Source organism: Phocoena sinus, chromosome 17 (assembly GCF_008692025.1).
Source record: "Phocoena sinus isolate mPhoSin1 chromosome 17, mPhoSin1.pri, whole genome shotgun sequence".
In the NCBI taxonomy this organism is placed as follows: domain Eukaryota; kingdom Metazoa; phylum Chordata; class Mammalia; order Artiodactyla; family Phocoenidae; genus Phocoena; species Phocoena sinus.
In genome coordinates this window covers 7,848,450-7,866,773 of record NC_045779.1, presented here as the reverse complement: position 1 = coordinate 7,866,773, position 18,324 = coordinate 7,848,450, and the positions used below count along the sequence as shown (strand labels likewise).

At 41.0% G+C, this 18,324-nt stretch overlaps 1 protein-coding gene across 3 annotated transcripts in view; it reads right to left on the bottom strand.

The window, feature by feature from the left end:
• The window catches only part of CHD7 (chromodomain helicase DNA binding protein 7), a 179,473-nt gene that overhangs the window by 50,926 nt on the left and 110,223 nt on the right, over positions 1–18,324 (bottom strand). For 2 of the 3 annotated variants that reach the window (XM_032609357.1, XM_032609358.1), the window contains exons 4-7: positions 16,425–16,566; positions 11,188–11,325; positions 9,843–9,908; positions 3,704–3,759 (exon numbers count right to left, since the gene is read on the bottom strand). In XM_032609357.1, coding sequence (XP_032465248.1) covers positions 3,704–3,759; positions 9,843–9,908; positions 11,188–11,325; positions 16,425–16,566 — 402 coding nt within the window. Of the gene's footprint in view, positions 1–627; positions 706–3,703; positions 3,760–9,842; positions 9,909–11,187; positions 11,326–16,424; positions 16,567–18,324 lie in introns of those variants that run through there. The other variant, XM_032609359.1, reaches the window with a different exon arrangement.

Sequence of the window (18,324 nt, the reverse complement as noted above, 5' to 3'; positions counted from 1 at the left end):
ATAAAAGGAAAGATTAATAAATCTCAATATACAAAACACTTTTTAACACTTACAATGCTATAACCAACAATAAATAAAGCCAAATGACCACGGAAACTGGGAAAAGATAGCTGCAACATATAACGCAGATTAAGGACTAATGTCCCACATATACAGAGAACCGTTAAAAACTGAGGGAAGCACAACAGAAAAATGGGCAAGAGACAGGAACACGTAATTGACAGAACAAGATACAAAAGTGGCCGTTACATTTATGAAAAGATGTTCTAAATCACTCACAATGAAAGAAAATGCTAATTAAAACCACACTGAAATACGACTTCCCACAAAAAGTAAAAATAACAAAAAACAGAACAACAAAAAACACACCACACTACACGGGAGAAAGGTTGTGGGGAAATAGGTGCTCTCCTACATTGCTGGTAGGAATGCAAACTGACACAACACTTCTGGAAGGGAATTTTGCAATGTCTAACAGAACTACATTTATGTTATGCCTTTCGATCTAGCAATCCCTATTCTAAAAATTCACCCTGAAGCTATGCCTCCAACAATTCGCAAATACACAGGCATGAGAATATATATTGCAGCATTATCTGTAACTGTGAAATATGAGAAGCCACTTACATGCCGGCATACCCAGGAGACTGGCTGGATAAGTTAACGACACAGCCATGCAAAGGAGTACTAGGCAGTCGTAACAAAGAATGAGGAAGATGCTCTGAACTGCTGTTGAGTAACTTAGTATACACAGTATTGTGAAAACAGCAAAGTGCAAGTGTGTACTGATGCTATTCCTCTGTGTTTAAGGAAGAAGAGGAAATAATAGTTATCTATCCGCACATTCATGCCAAAACTTATAGGAAGGATAAATCTGGGATTAATGAAAAGGTAAGTAGGAATGAGGTGGGAAGGAAGGGAGGATGGCGCCTCTTCTTTGGGCATCATTTTGTGTACAGTTATGACTACTGAGCCGTGTTAATATTTCACGAACTTGGAAAAAAGCAAAAAGAAAAAAAGAAAATCAACAAGGATGGGGGTGGGGGCGGCCTACAATGGAATACAAACACAGAAGCTAATGAACCAAACTGAGTAGCAAATAACATTGCACTGAAGGGGGTCGGGGAGGAGAACTAACCTGAGGAAATACTGGAAAAAGCATTTAGCCTCTACAGCATCAGGCTAAAGACAGAAGAACTCTAAACCAATACAGAATGAACGCTAGTTAGCAGGCTTCTTTTTCACAGAAATATGGTCTAGTAATTCTGAAAGCACTTCTGATATACCCTAGGATTAACAAATAAGAAAATATATTATGGAAAATAGGAGCCAGGTTTCTCATAGTCGAAAAAATGGAGTTATTAATATTGGAAGGGGAAAGAATAGAATGAACCCTGTGGTATTGAAATAAAATTGGAAGTATCACTATAAAGGCACTGGTTCTCCTTGTTGGTAGGGAGGTAGGTAGAGAGACGTGCATGTGTGTATATATAACAAACATATATGTCTGTGGAACATATGTAGGTATACATGTCATACATACATACATACATATCAAATATACACATGCACGTGCATGCCCTTCCAAGCCCCATCCACTGAGAGGTCTGGAAGCAATGACCCCCCAGCAGCAATGAGCACATCTAGTACCCAAATCTTGGTTTCTAAATGCCCTTCTCCAGTAAAAAACAACCAAGGCTCCTTAGAGAAACGATCGGTTCCAGGACTTAAATAGGGAAGCTGCAAATGGGTTAGGAACATCCTCTGGTGCCAGAAAGTAAGGAAGAGCTCGAAGAAGGATGGGGACAAGACAAAAGGAAGGGAGGAGACAGCCTGCAGGGGCTCCCACCGGCCAGATCTGGGATAATGTGAGCAAAGTAAGTAACGGTAGGACGGTAAGGAACTATGACGCACTGCATGAAAGAAGACTCCGCAAGTCCACACAGCTATAAATAAGCAGATAGGTAAGAAGGTAAAGCTCTTCCTAACAGCAGACGCCCGACCCGTAAATTCAGCAGGAACAATGGAATTGTTAAATCACCACTTAGCGACTGTCGTGTGTAATAGTCTCAAAGCATCTTTCCACAGGATACTCTTTAATTATAAGAAGAAAACCAGGAATTCTTTGCACTGGTTTTGCAATTTTTCTGTAAATCTCAGATCATGTCAAAATGAAAGGTTAAGAAAAACTTTTAATTTTATGGAAACGTTAACTTCCCTTAGATCTCGATAACATCAGAGAGGAAAGCTACTTCTGAGCACTGCTTTGCCTCATCTCACGTGACCGATGGCAGACAGGTGGCTCGCCTCCCCTGGCTGGCGGCAGTGGCACCCGGGCAGGGAGCCCGGGCCCAGCTCTGGGGCTGTGCGCAGGCGACTTGAGATGGTTCCCACAGACCGAGCGCCTCACCTCCCACAGCCACACGCTGACCGGGACGGGTGCCTGTCTCGCGGTGCCACTTCCTGGCAATCGATACTTAAAACTCCTGTGCTTTGAGTGTGATTTGATCAACCGGCCAGAGACCTCTCCGTCTCTCCAGCTTACTTCGTTTTCTCCTCCTTATCTGGTCTTTCCACTCTCCTTATAAGACTATCTGAAACCACGCCATGTGCATAACTTGCACGTGTGTAAACTCATCGTGCTCTGAGTATATAGAACGATGACAGCGTCTAATGTTTACTGAGCATTTTTCATTTCACTGAATTCTTACAATAACACTGGTAAGAGACTCCTTCTCTTACCATCTTTTTACCTGGTAAAAGGTTTTGCCCGCAAACGTCAGAAATGCATCCGCTAATTAACCCAGTGCCAACTGCAACAGGGGGGAATGACGGAAACCACGAGGCCTGATGCTTTTATTTTCGAGGGTAGGGTAAATTTTCTTAAGCTGTTCTGACAGCTCCCCAAAGCCTCTCTTTAACCCTAGAATTTATTAATATGGTACTTGAGTTCCTTGCCTCAAAAAGCTTAAAGTACATTTAAAAAGTTTACAGCACATTTCACTTGTATGTTATCAATAAATACTTTTGTCCTTGTTCTGTGATTGTTATTTGACCTCCTCAGCAGGGTGACTATTGATGCTTCCAACGAGGTTGCCTCGTCAGAGTGTGCCTGGCCCTAGTATCCAGCTTCCATCTACAATCAGAACAACTCACGGTGGTTTTTCATGCAGTTTTCTTAAGAGTTATGCAATTCAAATTCACTAGACAAAAATTAGAAATGAAAACGGAGCAACAAAATCATCGCTCACTGCATTTCAGAACACGAGTGATGTCACGATTTCCCAGAGCCTCTGCCTGAGAGCAGAGTTCTCATCTCGGGTGCCAAGCATCCCGATGAAATACGAAGGCAGGGAGCCCCGCAGAGCAAAATTCATTCTCAGAGTCAGGCAGGTATTATAATACTTTCCTCACTTTTCTGTTACTGCATGAGCTTTCATCCCCTCTAAAAAGAACGTCTTGGTTATACACAAAAGCTAGTCAGCCTGTACACCAATTACACATTTTGCAGAAAAATAAAGTTCGTAAACTATCAAAGATAGAAAAGTTAGTAGGCAACGGCCTAGATGGCACTGAATAAACCACACCAGAATTTCCCCGTTGCCAATTTTTTAAAAAAAACTTCCTGATTACCTTTTAAAATTTGGTACATTGAAAATATATTCCTCCATGGAAAAAAAAAAAGAAATCACAATGTACTTACAAGTTTTTGTATTTCACGTAGAACTCCTCAACTTCTACCTCTTCTCCAGATTCCTTCTGCAACAGAGGAAAATTTCAGGCATGCACTTGAAACCATCTACTAGAATGTTCCAAAGGCATGATTTACTCCCGTGTGGGCACAAACAGGCATCGCGGAAGCGGCACAGGGCGCTCGCTCCTGGAAGGATGAGCATCTGGTGAGCTGCTGGGAGGCCAGAGGGATGAGGGCGGACCACGCGCGCTACCCGATGGGCTCCGGCTTCTCAGACGTGCATGGCTTTAGCTCGTCCCTAACCACATGCAGCTTCATTCACAACAGCCTGACCCCAAATGTGGCTTTCTGCCAAACCCACAGTGCTAAGTAGACGCCAAGTGTACCATTTTCTCAGGCAGCAGCCAATTAGCCACTGCTCTCCTGAATGCCATATGGATTATTTTTGGCCGCCTCATGGCAACTTTACATGGTGGGTTTTGTAATGTTTTAAAATATTTAAAAGACATTTATTCCTCCATATAGTTAATAACGCTAAACAAGAAACCATCTAAAACTAAACCTTGTTCCGAGGCTGTAATTTCAGTGCATCACTATTCACAGTTTCAGTTTGACTCAATGGTACAATTAAAATCTCTCAGACAAGATGTCACATACGCACAGCAGCCAAATAAAATTAACACTCCAAATACGACACCGAGGTGAGGTTAAAATCGTGACCCATCAGCCAAGTCAAGGGTGCAGTGGCGGGATTATCTCGAACGTCTCCCCTGATCCTGCCTATTGTAATGTCTGCAGAAGACACTGCACATATAATATTTTAAGCATCTCTTTCAATATTTTTTTTCCTCTTGGTTGTAGGCTGTTAAACAAGTTGTAATAGGTAATGTTCTTTTGGAACATTTGATCAGATAAATCAGGGATGTAAAAAAATCAACACCACTTACAGATGTCTAGAGATTGCTTTTACACTCTTACAAGAGTACCTGCCTTGAGGGTCACATTTGGCTGCTAAACTGCCTCAGAGGTGCCGCAAAGAAAATTAAGGCAAGTCAGAACGCAGCAGAGGGCGAACAAAGGAGCAGAGACTTCTCACTGGGTGACAGACTGGCACCAGATCTGCTCAAAGAGCCTAGGATCAGCCTCAATCCCCAATCTTCGAACTACTGTCAAAGACTGTGAACTTAAAACTTGTCTTCAAAACTATCCCACGTTATCAGTTAAACCTAAATTCTAAGCAGTTTTTCCATCTGCCTAGAGATCACCAGTAAGAAGACAGGATATTCAGGAGAGGGGTCGAGACCCATTAATATCTGATCCTGCCCTAATGGATCTATAAACGGTCATCACCCTAAAGCAGCTTCTTAAATCAACGTGTTCAGAAAACCATCTGTATCCCCAGATTTTCTTTTTTTAAATTAATTTTTATTAGAGTATAGTTGATTTACAGTGTTGTGGCATGTCCCAGACTTTCAGGTGTCCAAAATGAAAAGAAATGTTTGCTGGGTGCCCTCAAGAGCAGGGATATAAGCCTGCAATTACTGTATAGGTAAATTCTGGTCGATTCAAGTAACAATCCATCCCGAACTCGCCTTACATTTTTCTAGCCCTTAACATTACTCCGTTCCACTCCCACATTTCAGCAACCATTTCAAGACACAGTATCTTTGCACAGAACTGGAGATCACAGTAGAAAGGCAAAGATAAGACTGTGGTCAGCCAAGGAGAATGGGGAACCAGGGTGAGGCTAGATCTTGTGATGCTTCTCATAGCGTATCGTGAAATTCAAACCTCGAGTGGAATTCAAACGTCTGGTCTACTGTTTTTGCTTTTTTGATGTTAACTATATTTCTTTCAGTTCTGAAAGAGTTTTTCAAAATTACTTATCTTTGAGGTAGTAAAAAGACACGCTTTATCCTTTCTATGTTCTGTTATCTCCTGATTTCCTTCTTCCGGATCTTTCCTCCCGTACTGTCCCCTTTCCATCTCGTTCCAAGTGGCCTCACTGTCTGTAACTTCTAAGTGGGCCTCAAAGCACACAGATCAACTCTTGAACAAAGGGGCAGTTTTCATTCTGTCTCGATTCTGCTCCAGAAAGTTCCGACTCTTAACGCCATCAGCTGCCTGTCCCTGACTCTCGTGAACACCCATTTTCTCATCACGATCAGCTATGCCTCTGGGGGTGTGCTGTGGAGATCTCAACAAGAGAGTCTCAGGCTGTCTGGGAGGAGGTGATCAGGTTCTGAGACCTCATTTAGTAGCACCTGGAGCTTGTAGGGAACTGTCCCAGGACCTATTTCTCTTGGATGTCCCAAATTAGAACCCTGTGCTTTGTTTAACTGACCACACATACTGGATCAGCTTCTTGCTCCCAGAGCTGTAAGTAGAGAGCTGTAATAGAGCCGTTTTGCCCTTCATTTCATATAAATATTATCATGCTGGCCTCTTCTGCTTTACTTAGGGCAAAACAATTAACAAAAGTGTGTGCATTCATAAGCTCTCAGGAGCATCATTTTAATTACACACTGAACGGCAGTCGGTTTGACCAGACTCTCTTGACAGTTGAAAACAGCCCCAGCCTCTACCGCCCATGCCCCAGTGTTCCGAAGCCTTTCCATAACGGGCATGTCCGATGCATAACTGAGTCAAGGCACTATTTCTGCAGGTGTGTGTGTGCGTGCGTGCGTGCGCACACACACACACACACACACACACACACCACTCAGATTTATTTCTAGGACAGTTACCGTTAAATTTGAGAGTCCTCTAAAGTAATTTTATGTGCTCGATAGACTAGTTTTGAGAAATGTGTATATCGTTTCATTCATTAGACTCCTAAAGCAGTCTGTCAAAATCCTTACTATTCACATGAAATAGAAAGTTCCAAACACATTGAGCCATACTTGTTCCACTGTTCACATGAAACAGAAACCTTGACCGGGCACTAAATCAACTCTTCTGGTCACCTGGATTCTAAAACAGCCGTTCAGCAAATGATAATCCTATCATACCTGAAAGAACGAGTGACCTTTCCCAAGCATCCTACTACTAAATTAAGCAGTCACACTGGGGAAACGAAGCTAAACCGTAGTGTGAAAAGGCAGAAATTTTGTTAAACAATGCACAAAAGAATGAGAAAGCACCTTGAGAAAGGTAACAATAAAGCAAAGGTATGAATCCATTCCTACTTCTGGCCCAACCTGCTGTATATTCTACCAGAGATGCCAAATCATAGTTCATTTAGAAAGAAAATAGGACATAATAATACAGAATCCACTTTCAAAACTATTTTTGACCTTCTGGTACAAAAAGGATTTGAACTGTTTTCCCCCAAAGACAGATGGCTCAAAGCAGAAGGGGCTACATGATGACCAAATGTGGAAAAGAAGAAAATTAACCTTTATACAACCCAAAAGTCCATTCTTAAATCTACCTCGAAATTCAAATACAAGTACCACCTATGTCCCTTGCACTGGGTCTCACGCACATTGATTTGGGTTTAGAACAACATAAGTGCCTGAGCCATCCCTATATAACACGAGGTGCGGAGTTAGGGAGGTTCTGCCGGATGAGTTCTGTGAGTTTGCACGACTCCACCATAATGGCTGATGCTTCTCAGGCTACAGTGATGAGGTCAGCTGATTGCAAAACCCGTTAACTGTCCCCACTACGTGTCGGCACCATGCTGGGGAGGCTCTGAGCCCTTAACCGGTTTCCACAGTGCTGCCAGGGGGAGACAAAGGCACCGTCTCACAGCCATGTCTTCCATTATTCATGGTAATAGGAAACAGACCAGCAGGCATAGCTAGAATCCGGGGGAAAAAATCTCAAATTTCCTTTTGCTTCTATCTGCTACACTTTCCTCCAATATTACTGAAGCTGATAACTAAAGTAACTATTTGGAGAACATGAGCAGTTTAAAAAGTTAGCACCTGCTAACGTTTACAACCTTCTAATGGTTTTCTTTGGCCCTTTATGAAATGCCACTAATCTACAAGCAATTCAATGGGCTCCATAACCTCTTTCTTGTTTCAAATCATACCTCAAGGCATAGCTCTCCTTCCAGAGGAAATTTCCCAGTAATTTTCTCCATCCTAAAATTCACCTACTCAACAAATACTCTACCCTCAAGTACAGTTACCGTGATTTTTAATCTCCTGTGTTAAGAGAAGCCTGGTCGTCTGTAAATGGCAGCAATACCTACTCCTCAACTGCGGGTACCTATCTTTAAAGGGCTGGAAAGAAAAAACAAAAAAATGCCCTCCGGTGGGCAAAACAGAAAGAAAAAGTGATGCCCTACATCATGCATAGCCTAAGCAGCTCTGAATAACAGAGCTAATTATAATCTGCAACCCCCAAACCTGCTGGGTATGCCTGCTGAAGCAGTATCGCTTGAATGAAAATTATTATATCCCATCCGAACCACGTGCGATTTATTCAAACAAGCCACTTCAATCCGCTGAAGGGGATTATTCTTTAAAGGACATCAAGCCTTCAAATTCTGCCATATATCTACAATTCACAAGTGAACAGTTCTAGAGTCATTAGAAGGACACAAATGCAACCTTTCCAATTAGTTAAATAGTGCTCATTTCTGCTTGAACGGGTGGGAAATTTGGTTGAGATTTTATGTTCATCAGAGAGGAAATCCTCAGGTTCAAAGAGCTACCAGATAGACACCCCATACACTCCCACTACCTCCACTCATTATGAAAATACCTTGACATGTTGTTCTTGATTATTTTTGTTTGAACCAGAGTTTTATCTTCTGATAAAAATCTATACTTTGAATAACACAACACAAAAAGCAGAGAGTATTGGAGCAAAGGTAAAGAGAAGTTTACGGCTGGTGCAATACCATTTTCAAGGATCTCTAGATAGTATCTGAATAGTAAACATTTCCTGTTTGATAAACCCAGAAGCTCACTTTAAATCTCATAATTCCTACATTCCTCATCTCTCTCCCTGGAAATTACACTTCGTATACACTTTACATCTTTTAAAAAAAAAGCTTATTTTACATGTCAAAACAATGAGGTTGTCTTCCACACACCTTGAAAGCAATAAAAAGTAACAACTCTGCCTTTGACAATGATTCAAGCTAGAAGACAGACACCTATGTCTAAAGGAGACCATTTTCTAGAGACACCAAACACGGTTTGCTGGAATACGTGAATGCATCTGGATGCCTATGTGCTTCTTCAAGTGTTTTCTCAAACTGGGCAAGAAGGGAAATGGGGGGGATGAAATGGGGAGTCTCCATCAGTAAAAGAAGATGCAGTGTTCCTGGAATTTGTCGTCACAGAGTGTATGTGCCCCTCAGTGACATGGGCACCAGGCTAGTGACAGGTACTTAGGGCTTACCTTCGCGGATCAACATGAATTCCAAATAATTTGGAAGGATAAGTCACATTATCTTCAAAAATTACACTGAAAATAGTTCTGTATTTCACTTCTGCACTAACAAAAGAATACTAATATTTCAAATGCATATGAAAAGTATGAGAAAACACCTACTTGCTAACATGATAAAGAGATCTTCCGGGGGGTGGGGGGCTGGGGTAGGGACCTCCCTAAGAGAGATGAGAGATAGATTCATGGTCATGATTTTTCGGAAATAATATTTATGAAAAAGGCAGCCTACAACTCTAGGAGTCCTAATGTATTTCTTTTGAGACGTTTGAGTTCTTGCCTACTCTAAACGGGGTAATAAAGCACTGATTGTTTGCTACATTTTAATTTCATTTTGGGCTGAACATCCCAAAGATTGATATTGGACTAATAAATCAGACAGGATTAGAAACATCACCAGAAGTTTCATTTTCAACAGTGAAATTTTTTTTTTTTTTTTTTTTTTTTTTTGCGGTACGCGGGCCTCTCACTATTGTGGCCTCTCCCGTTGCAGAGCACAGGCTCCGGACGTGCAGGCTCAGCGGCCATGGCTCACGGGCCCAGCTGCTCCACAGCATGTGGGATCTTCCCAGACCGGGGCACGAACCCGGGTCCCCTGCACCGGCAGGCGGACTCTCAACCACTGCGCCACCAGGGAAGCCCAACAGTGACATTTTTAAAGGAAATTATAAAGCAAAAAAATAATTTAAGAGTCACACACACACCACAGGTTTTGATAGCTCTACACGGTGCTTACCTGTTTTTTTACTGAACGACTACTCATAATTTTTTCTACCACTGGACCGTCTGCATCAACAGATTCCTAAAACATAAAGTGGAATGAATGAATCCAAACAGAAAGTATTTCATTCTAAGCTGTAAAAGCAAGAAATCATTCCCTTTTGCACCTCCTTCCATACCCTTTAAATTCATACCCTTTAAATCACTGGGTACGATCACCAGTGGGGAATATGACTGAAAAGAACAAAAATCTCCCTTGCAGAAAGGCAAAAGGAAGAGCTGTGTTTATTACTTCCTGATTATGTGGTTTAATTGCGTGGACTAGCACGGGTCCCTAAAGCCAAGGAGTGTTCAGAAATTCCAGCCGCCAAGAGAAAATGATCTCTGCGTGACAGCAAAAACCTAACTTTTCCTCGTCTGGACCCATGGGGTTAATATACTCACCATTCTGTTATTGTAGGCAACTTTTTATCTATGGAGGTCACATAAAACGCTATATAACAACAGAGCGCAAATTACCAAATAAAATACAAAACTGTGTTTAATATATCTTTCAATGGGTTACCAGTTTGTTAACTAAAGCACAGCAACAGTAAGAAGAGGGCTTTTGTTGGGGGGCGGGGAAGATCTTCACAATAATCAATCCTCCATTACTACCCATACTTTATACAAACTCTTTTATCCATCACTTACATGGCACAGAGAATAAAGTAGGCCCTGCTGGGTACTACAAGGCAATAATTTCATAAAGGGGCTCTTACAGTGCCAAGCAGCAGGAGACAAGCTTGAGTGGTTTATTAAAGTCCCAGAAGCTACAGCACTGAACTCTCGGAGGTAAATTCAGCCTCCTTGCATCCTAGGTCTGCCTCATCCTCAACGAAGACCATTAATTCTCCAAAATTGTGTCAAATTACATATCACAGGCTTGTACAAAAATAAATCCCAGTGAACGGGGCTTTTTAAAAGACACTCCTAAAGGACTAATTTCCCATAGTGTGTTCACCAACACGAGATGAATGTTCCCAGCTCAAAGTCCGACGCTTCTACTGAACTTCTCAGATTCCAGCTATAAAATTTCCAGCCCATCTTTTGATTTTTTTTTTAATTTTTATTTTTTTTTTGCGGTACGTGGGCCTCTCACTGTGGTGGCCTCTCCCGTTGTGGAGCACAGGCTCCGGACGCGCAGGCTCAGCGGCCATGGCTCACGGGCCCAGCCGCTCCGCGGCATGTGGGATCCTCCCGGACCGGGGCACGAACCCGCGTCCCCCGTATCGGCAGGCGGACTCTCAACCACTGCGCCACCAGGGAAGCCCTCCAGCCCATCTTTTGAAATGCACACGAGAACTGCACAGGCCACTCACCTGCGGCTCCGACTGCGAGGTTGTGGAGGGCGAGTCTCTCCCAGCAGCGTCTGCGTCATCGGCCTCCTCGTCGGAGATCTTGAACTCCAAGTCCTCGGTGTACCGCTTTCTCTTCACCTGCCTGCTGGACCGTCTCTTCTAAAACGAAAACCCACAGCCTGGGTTTAGAAAGCTGCTGCTCTCCCCCTTCTCAGAATGGCACGGTACATTTATAAAATAATAATAATCGTAAAGAAAAGCTGGTGACTTTAACCCTGCAAATCACAGAAGATATCACAGTGGCAACAAATATAATGGAAATGGGGGCAATCTGAAGCCAGGCGCCTCGGCCAGCGATGGCCCTGCCACTCCCAGGTACGTGACCTTTAACTGGGACATGGAAGTAACGATACATCTTCCTCCTCGTTCAGCCGGTGAGTTGCTCAAACGTGAAGGCAATACTGAAGCCGGGTGATGGATATGTAGGGGTTCGTTATACTATTCTAGTTCTGTAGGTTTTAAAAATTTTCCCCACAAGAAAAAGTCAAAAAAAGTGAAGGCATGAGAAGATAATTTGTGAATAATAAAGTTCTAGATAACTATTGTTACAGTAGTATCCAAGGTTCTAAAACTATCTCAGAGACCCAGTTAAATAGAAAGTTTGTATTTTCATCTTGGTCCTGAAAGAAAGAGTCTGAACATTTTTAAAGAGCTGAAGGATTGAACGGCAGAATTTATAATGAGTGACTAGGAAAAGGAATTAAAACAATTTTTTTTACTGCACTGATGAAAATGTGAAGGACTGTTACTAGCTAGTATTAATAGGATTATTGGCAAAATGGGCCCTCTCCCACCCAGTGGTCAAAATAGAACGCAGTACACCTTTGCAGGACAGTGTGGTCAAAACGTAAAACACGCCCATCCCCCTTCCCAGCAAGCACACGTCTAGTAAGCTACATGACGCATCTGGATAACATCTAGCAGATAAATGGTTAAGTAAAAAGAAAAGCAAGTCAAGTGACAATAGCTAGCTTATAATTCTAAGATTACAAAAATACCTTGTGTATCTATTTGTATGCGTGGGCGATAAATATATAAACTCCAGAGAAACATACTGTAAATCCTGTTTACTTCCCTACACGCAGTGAATACTTGCGAAAAAATGAATGTTTTCAATAACAGAAAAAAAATCTGAAAAGACACAACAAACTGTTAATAGCTATTAATTCTGGAGAGTGAAATGAATGGAGCAGAAAAAAGGATTTTGTACTTTTTGTTCAAAACAATTCTAGATGGCTTGACCTTTTTGATATAGAAATAGTTTTGTCAGTTAATTAAAAACAGACAGAAATAACCTTCTCATTAATATGTGTATGTGATGACATCTCAGATAACTCTAAAATGACACGTGTAAATTTTAAAACCCTGTTCAATTACAACTCACGGGTGAGTTGGCAAAGCACATGGAAGAAATAAAAAGAATACTGAGAAAAGTAACACTGATACTAACTGTTCTCTAAGAATTATGAAATAAACCCTTCTGAAGAGCCTTTCGAATTTTAAAGTTGGGATAGTAGGGCAGAGAGAGGCAAATCACCCTGCCGTGCAGACCTCAGGAGGGACGGGCATGGGACCTACGGGGCACAAGTCAGGACCAACAAGCCCCCGTACCATGTCTCAAAGAATGGGAACCACTCAATTTTACTGTATTAAGTTTGTGCTCGCCCTGCTCTCAAAGGGGATGTGAGACAGCTCACGTTACGACTGTGTATAATAGGACCGTCAGATGGGTCATTCGAGGCTGTGAACTCAGCCCTACAGCCAGGGCTGCAGAGGCGCGATGTACCCCTCTGCCGGGAGGTATCTGGTGTGTGTGGGGGGCGGGTAACATCTTATTAACAGAATTCCTAGCGGCTCAGACGAGAGGGAGCGGTGATGTGGGCCAAAGGCTCCACCTCTGACCCTTCTCTCTTCTCCAGCCCCGCACAGAATAACCAGTTCCACGTGGAGGTGACACCCAGGCCTGCGGGGGTCCTACCACCGTCCATCTTGCCCCACGTCACCAGGGGCAGTTTGACCTCGGGGGTCCAGGAGCTGAGTGCCCACGTTAGAATGAGGCCAGGCTCTCACTGCGTGACCCTGGACGAGTTCCTTTAGGGACCTCAGCTTCCTGGTCTGTAGACTAGGGGTAATGATAGTAGCTGCCTCATCTGTATACTGTGAAGATCTATGAGAATTCATTGAAAGCACTTAAAACAGCGCACTTAAAGGGACATGTTAATGCCAAATGCAATTAGTAGGATTACAGTCATCAGTAATTAGCTCCACCTTTCCAAGGGAAAATCAGAAAGCAATGAGGCTCTGAAGCCGGGCTACGTCATACGGCTTCCCTCCTCTTTTCCCAAAGCTGATCTGGAATAGCTCCGCCTCTTCTGCTTACTTCAGCATCGCCTGCTTCTGGCTGTCAGTTTCTTTAAGATATAAAAGCCTATTATCAGGAACAACATTTTAATTTGGTGAAATGTAGTATCGTATCTGTATTTCTTTTGATATATCAATTTAGCTAAATGGAAATGGATGAATCTACAGTTTCACCTTTCTGTCATTACTTTAAGGAAAATGTGCTACTAATGACACATCTGTGATGTTTCATCAGGTTTCCATGGTTGGGGCCACACTGCCCTAGTATTCTTCCAGCACAAGTAACTAAACATCCTTGGACAGAGTCTAAGCTTGGACAGAGTCTAAGACAAATCTACTTTACACTAAATCCCACTCTGATATTAAAGAAATGTTCCAGTACAATAAAAGCAGAGACTTCTGTTTATTTTTCTAATAGAAATGTGCATATTGGTGAATATAATGTTTATAACGGAAGTTTCCCCTCATATCAACTTTGTGTTATAAATCTATGCAACAGTGATAGGGTTAGTAATAGTGGACACAAGGTCACTTCATAAGAGTAAAAGAAACCCCAAAATACAATTAGAACTCAACTTGCTGAAAGTTTTAAATGTTATATGGCTTTTCTGCCTTCTAAATAATAATTGATCTTAAGTTCATTTATTTTGGATATCAAGGTTCCTTTCCCAATTTCCCAACATAAGATAAAATTATTTATCACATAATAGGCTTCTTTATGGTCTGTTAAAACTATTGTTATTTGAAACATTTGGGGGAATCAAAATGAAATATAAGAACTGTACTGAAACCAACTGCATTGAAAGCTCAAAACTTTTGAATTAACACTACAATAACAGGTCAACTTGTTAAACTTGGATTGTTTTCGAAAAGTTTCATATAGTTAAAACAGGTAGGCTGAAGAACAAATTTAAATGCGTTACCACAATCTCACTGTTGTAGTACTTTGTGACACAAACTTTTCAGTTTGTTAAAAGAAAAAAGAAAAAAAAAAAAGACATGGCATTTACTAAAGTTTAAACAAGTTGATCATAAAACTCAAGAACTTTAAGCCCTTTACGCGTGTGCTACAGGAAGAAATACAACAAACAAGCAGTCAGCGTCACTTCCTGTGTTGCTGTGATACAGAAGAGACACTGAGAAACATGGACCTGTGTGTTTACTGATATTAGCTGTCTGACCCGTGACAGTTCGGCACCAGCCAATTAGAAAGGATGCACGGATGTTCATTTGCATTGATTAGCATTTTTCTATAACTGAGATGCAGAAGGAAAAAAAAACACCACTAGTATTTCATAAAGTCCATTTGAGTCTGTGTTAATGCAAACAGACTTGTAAAAAACAGCAGTGTTTGTGAAAGAACAACAGAATTTTCTTGACTTGTGTGACAGTCTTCTTAGTATTGTCCAAATACTACTGCACAAAGGTCTTAGTTTAAGCAAAAGCAATTCAGGGGAAAAAAAAAACACCTGTGGGCATAAGGAATAAATTCAAAATAATTAAAAATACTTCAGTTTAAAACCCCCTGAACAATTTTTTAAAAGATAGCTACTTACCTTCCCAATATCTTTTCACTGATATGGAAAGTTAGAGGAAATTACAAGATTAACTCTAACTGCCAGAGTTTATCACTATGTTAGTTATAGAACCAAACCAAACTGAAACACATTCATTTACACACACATACACACACACACACACACACACACACACACACACACTCTCTCTCTCTCTCTCTCTCTCTCTCTCTCTCTCTCTCTCTCTCTCTCTCCCCCCGCCCTTTCAGGTCCTCTAAGGTTACGTCGTTCTGTGAAGTTATAGATATCAGGGAGTTCTAGTTAAACACACACACACACACACACACACACACACACACACGCACGCACACACACAAAATCTATCTGAAATTCTTTAGCACAGAGCTGTATATTGCAAGTACTCTGTTTCTAACTTTTAAGCAAATCAGTAGGTACAGGGAGAAGTACTGAGAGTGCACCAAACTATTAGAAAAGGTCAAGCCCGCTTCCAGGGGCTGCTTGCTTTTCTAGCAGGATCCTCAGTAACTGCTCCTTGATAACTTAGATGTCATTCACAGAAGCCACATTCCCAGCCATCCCAGAGGACCAAGCTGGCATGCTTCCAGGGAACGTAACAAGGAAATAATGTTTAACGGTCACGTGTAGGGGTCCCTTACTTACTGTCCAATCAGCGAAGGCAGTGTGCTTTACGCACAAGAACCTAAATTCCTGATGTTTATTTCAGGGCCAGTTTTTTTGACTGATTCCTATAAAAGTCTCCGAAAGCCAGGAGACTCTAACACTGGAAATTTGTGCGGGGCTGCTGTCCAGAAAGTCACTAACTTGTTCAGAAACTTTAGTGTTACACAAATACATCTCGACTCTGACCGTCAGATGTCAGAAACCTGAAGACGAGCTACAGATTACACTGGGACTTTCTGTTCTGCAAAATAAAAGAATTGACAAGGAACCAAACTTAGCAGAAAATCAGAAATGTGGGTGAAGCTTTAAATGGACCAACATATTAAGGCTATGTTAACACTAACATAAACATCAAAAGATACATGTACAGAAATAAATGAAGAGTCTCAGTTTTATTTATCACAGAGTCAAAGATGGCAAAACCAAGAAGTCAGGAGTTTATTTAATTCTGGGTTGGCCCCCCAGCTCTCATCACTATGGATATAATGTTCCAGGCGACAATAAAGCCATCTCTACGGCAGCTCTATAACAAAGCCAGGGAGGTCCAGTGCACTCGATATGCAGCTAAAGTTACCCACGCTAAACAACCACAGCTCGGGATCAGAATAATGGTATTACCTGAACACCTGGGTCCTCGTCTTCTTCAGGAGGAGGAGATGATGGGGGTGTTTTGTCTAAGTCTGAATTCTCAGAACCTTCTGTTTTTCCCTTGTTGGCCTTTTTCTTCAAAGCACTTGCTTCTGAATCAGGTTTCTTATTACTAGAATTCAAAGTGGATCACTTAGTGTTCACTTTTTAACAAGGTTTCTCGTACGCCCCACGCCTTATATTTCCCACGTCAATATCCCTAAAGTATCGATAACAATTGATAAATCAATGCATGTGGGCCATCGAGAGTTAAATAGTACTCTCAATTAAGTTTTTACAGCAAAACCCCATACTGATGACCTTCAGCAGATATCTGACCTAATGAAAAACTGCATGCAAAAACTCCTAATACCACACAGAATACATCTGTTCATCTAGACAACGCACGATCCCTGCCAATACACCAAGCCATAATGAAAAATTGAATTAAGAAATCATTTTGCTATCAACTTTTTAAGGTACCAGAAGATGGTTTTTAAAACTGTCAAGGAAAACTAGAACACAATGATCATTTCTTCTGTCTCTTGCAGATAGTTTTAAATACTCCTGTTTAAGTCCTTTTCTTGACACCACTACCAGGTGTCCTCTTTTATAACACTGATACATTTTTATCCAATTTATAACCTTTCAAAACATAAGAAGATATATAGCAATTCCTCTTCTACATAAATTTATTTAACGCTGTATCCTTAAGTAAAAATCAGCTTTATTTTGGTGCTAGAAATTTTTTTTTTTTTAGGTAGTCACGATGGTCTTTTTTTCAAAAGCTGGGTCTCCAAAATACAGAAATATAGCAAAGTGACCCCAGCAATTCAAGTGCGCGTTCCACAGTATGTTTCCATCAAACGTTAACAGGATTTGAATGTTACGTAAGTCAAAAGACAAGTGAACTGTAAGAAAAAATTTTTTTAATTTAAGTTTACTATCACCTTTAGAACCTTTATTTGCCATTCTTTTAGAATGCACACTTGGTGCTGCCTTCCATACCAATTTCCAAAACCCAGCCCCAAGGGTTTTCTAATATTGATTATTACCATTTACTATCCAACATTTCAAATAATCCAACCTCAGTAATAATTATTTTTACTATTTCAAGAAAGCCTAAAATTCTAATAAATTTTGAAAACAAAAGATACATTTCGAAAAGCTTTGAAAAGTTTATTTAAGTTTGTAAATTCCTAGAAAAGTATGCTGTCAGAATGCATTAAACAGTATTTTTTTTCAATCCCAACAACTACAAAAGGAAAAGAGGCCAAGATACCGATATGCTTTTATTTAAGTAAAGCATGTCATGTAAAATGTTTCAAAAGTACTTAGTATAATTACACACCTAAAAGGCATTTTTGTAATGAATAAATACAATATTTGATAAACTAGTCATTTTCAAATACTCAGAGCTTGTTTTTATTTTGTTCTGTTAATATCTGAGCCTAGTAAATGGCCACATAAGGAAAAAACTTACGACAATTCAGATTACAGCAAGCAGCAGTTAGGTTTAAAGAGTTCTTTTTAATTTACAAATAAATAAATAAAAGGAGTGTCCTAAAAACTTTAAGCCCCCAAAAGATCCACAGAAAGCATATTTTTTAAATTAAAAAAAAAAATCCATACAACAGTTCTTCATCCAACTGTCCTAGTGTTTACGCTACACATGGACAGAAGTCTCCCCTACTATGAGGCTCCATTTCCAGCATTTATTTCCGCTCTAACTGCCACAAATTATACAATACTACAGCTGAACGCTGGGCCCCTTTCCTTTCATCTGCACGCCAAGAGCAATCAGATTACCCTGGTAACCAGCGGTCACATGACCAGCACCTGCTCTTTTGGCTGGATGCCACTGACTAAAGCCATCTGCTTCCCTCAATCA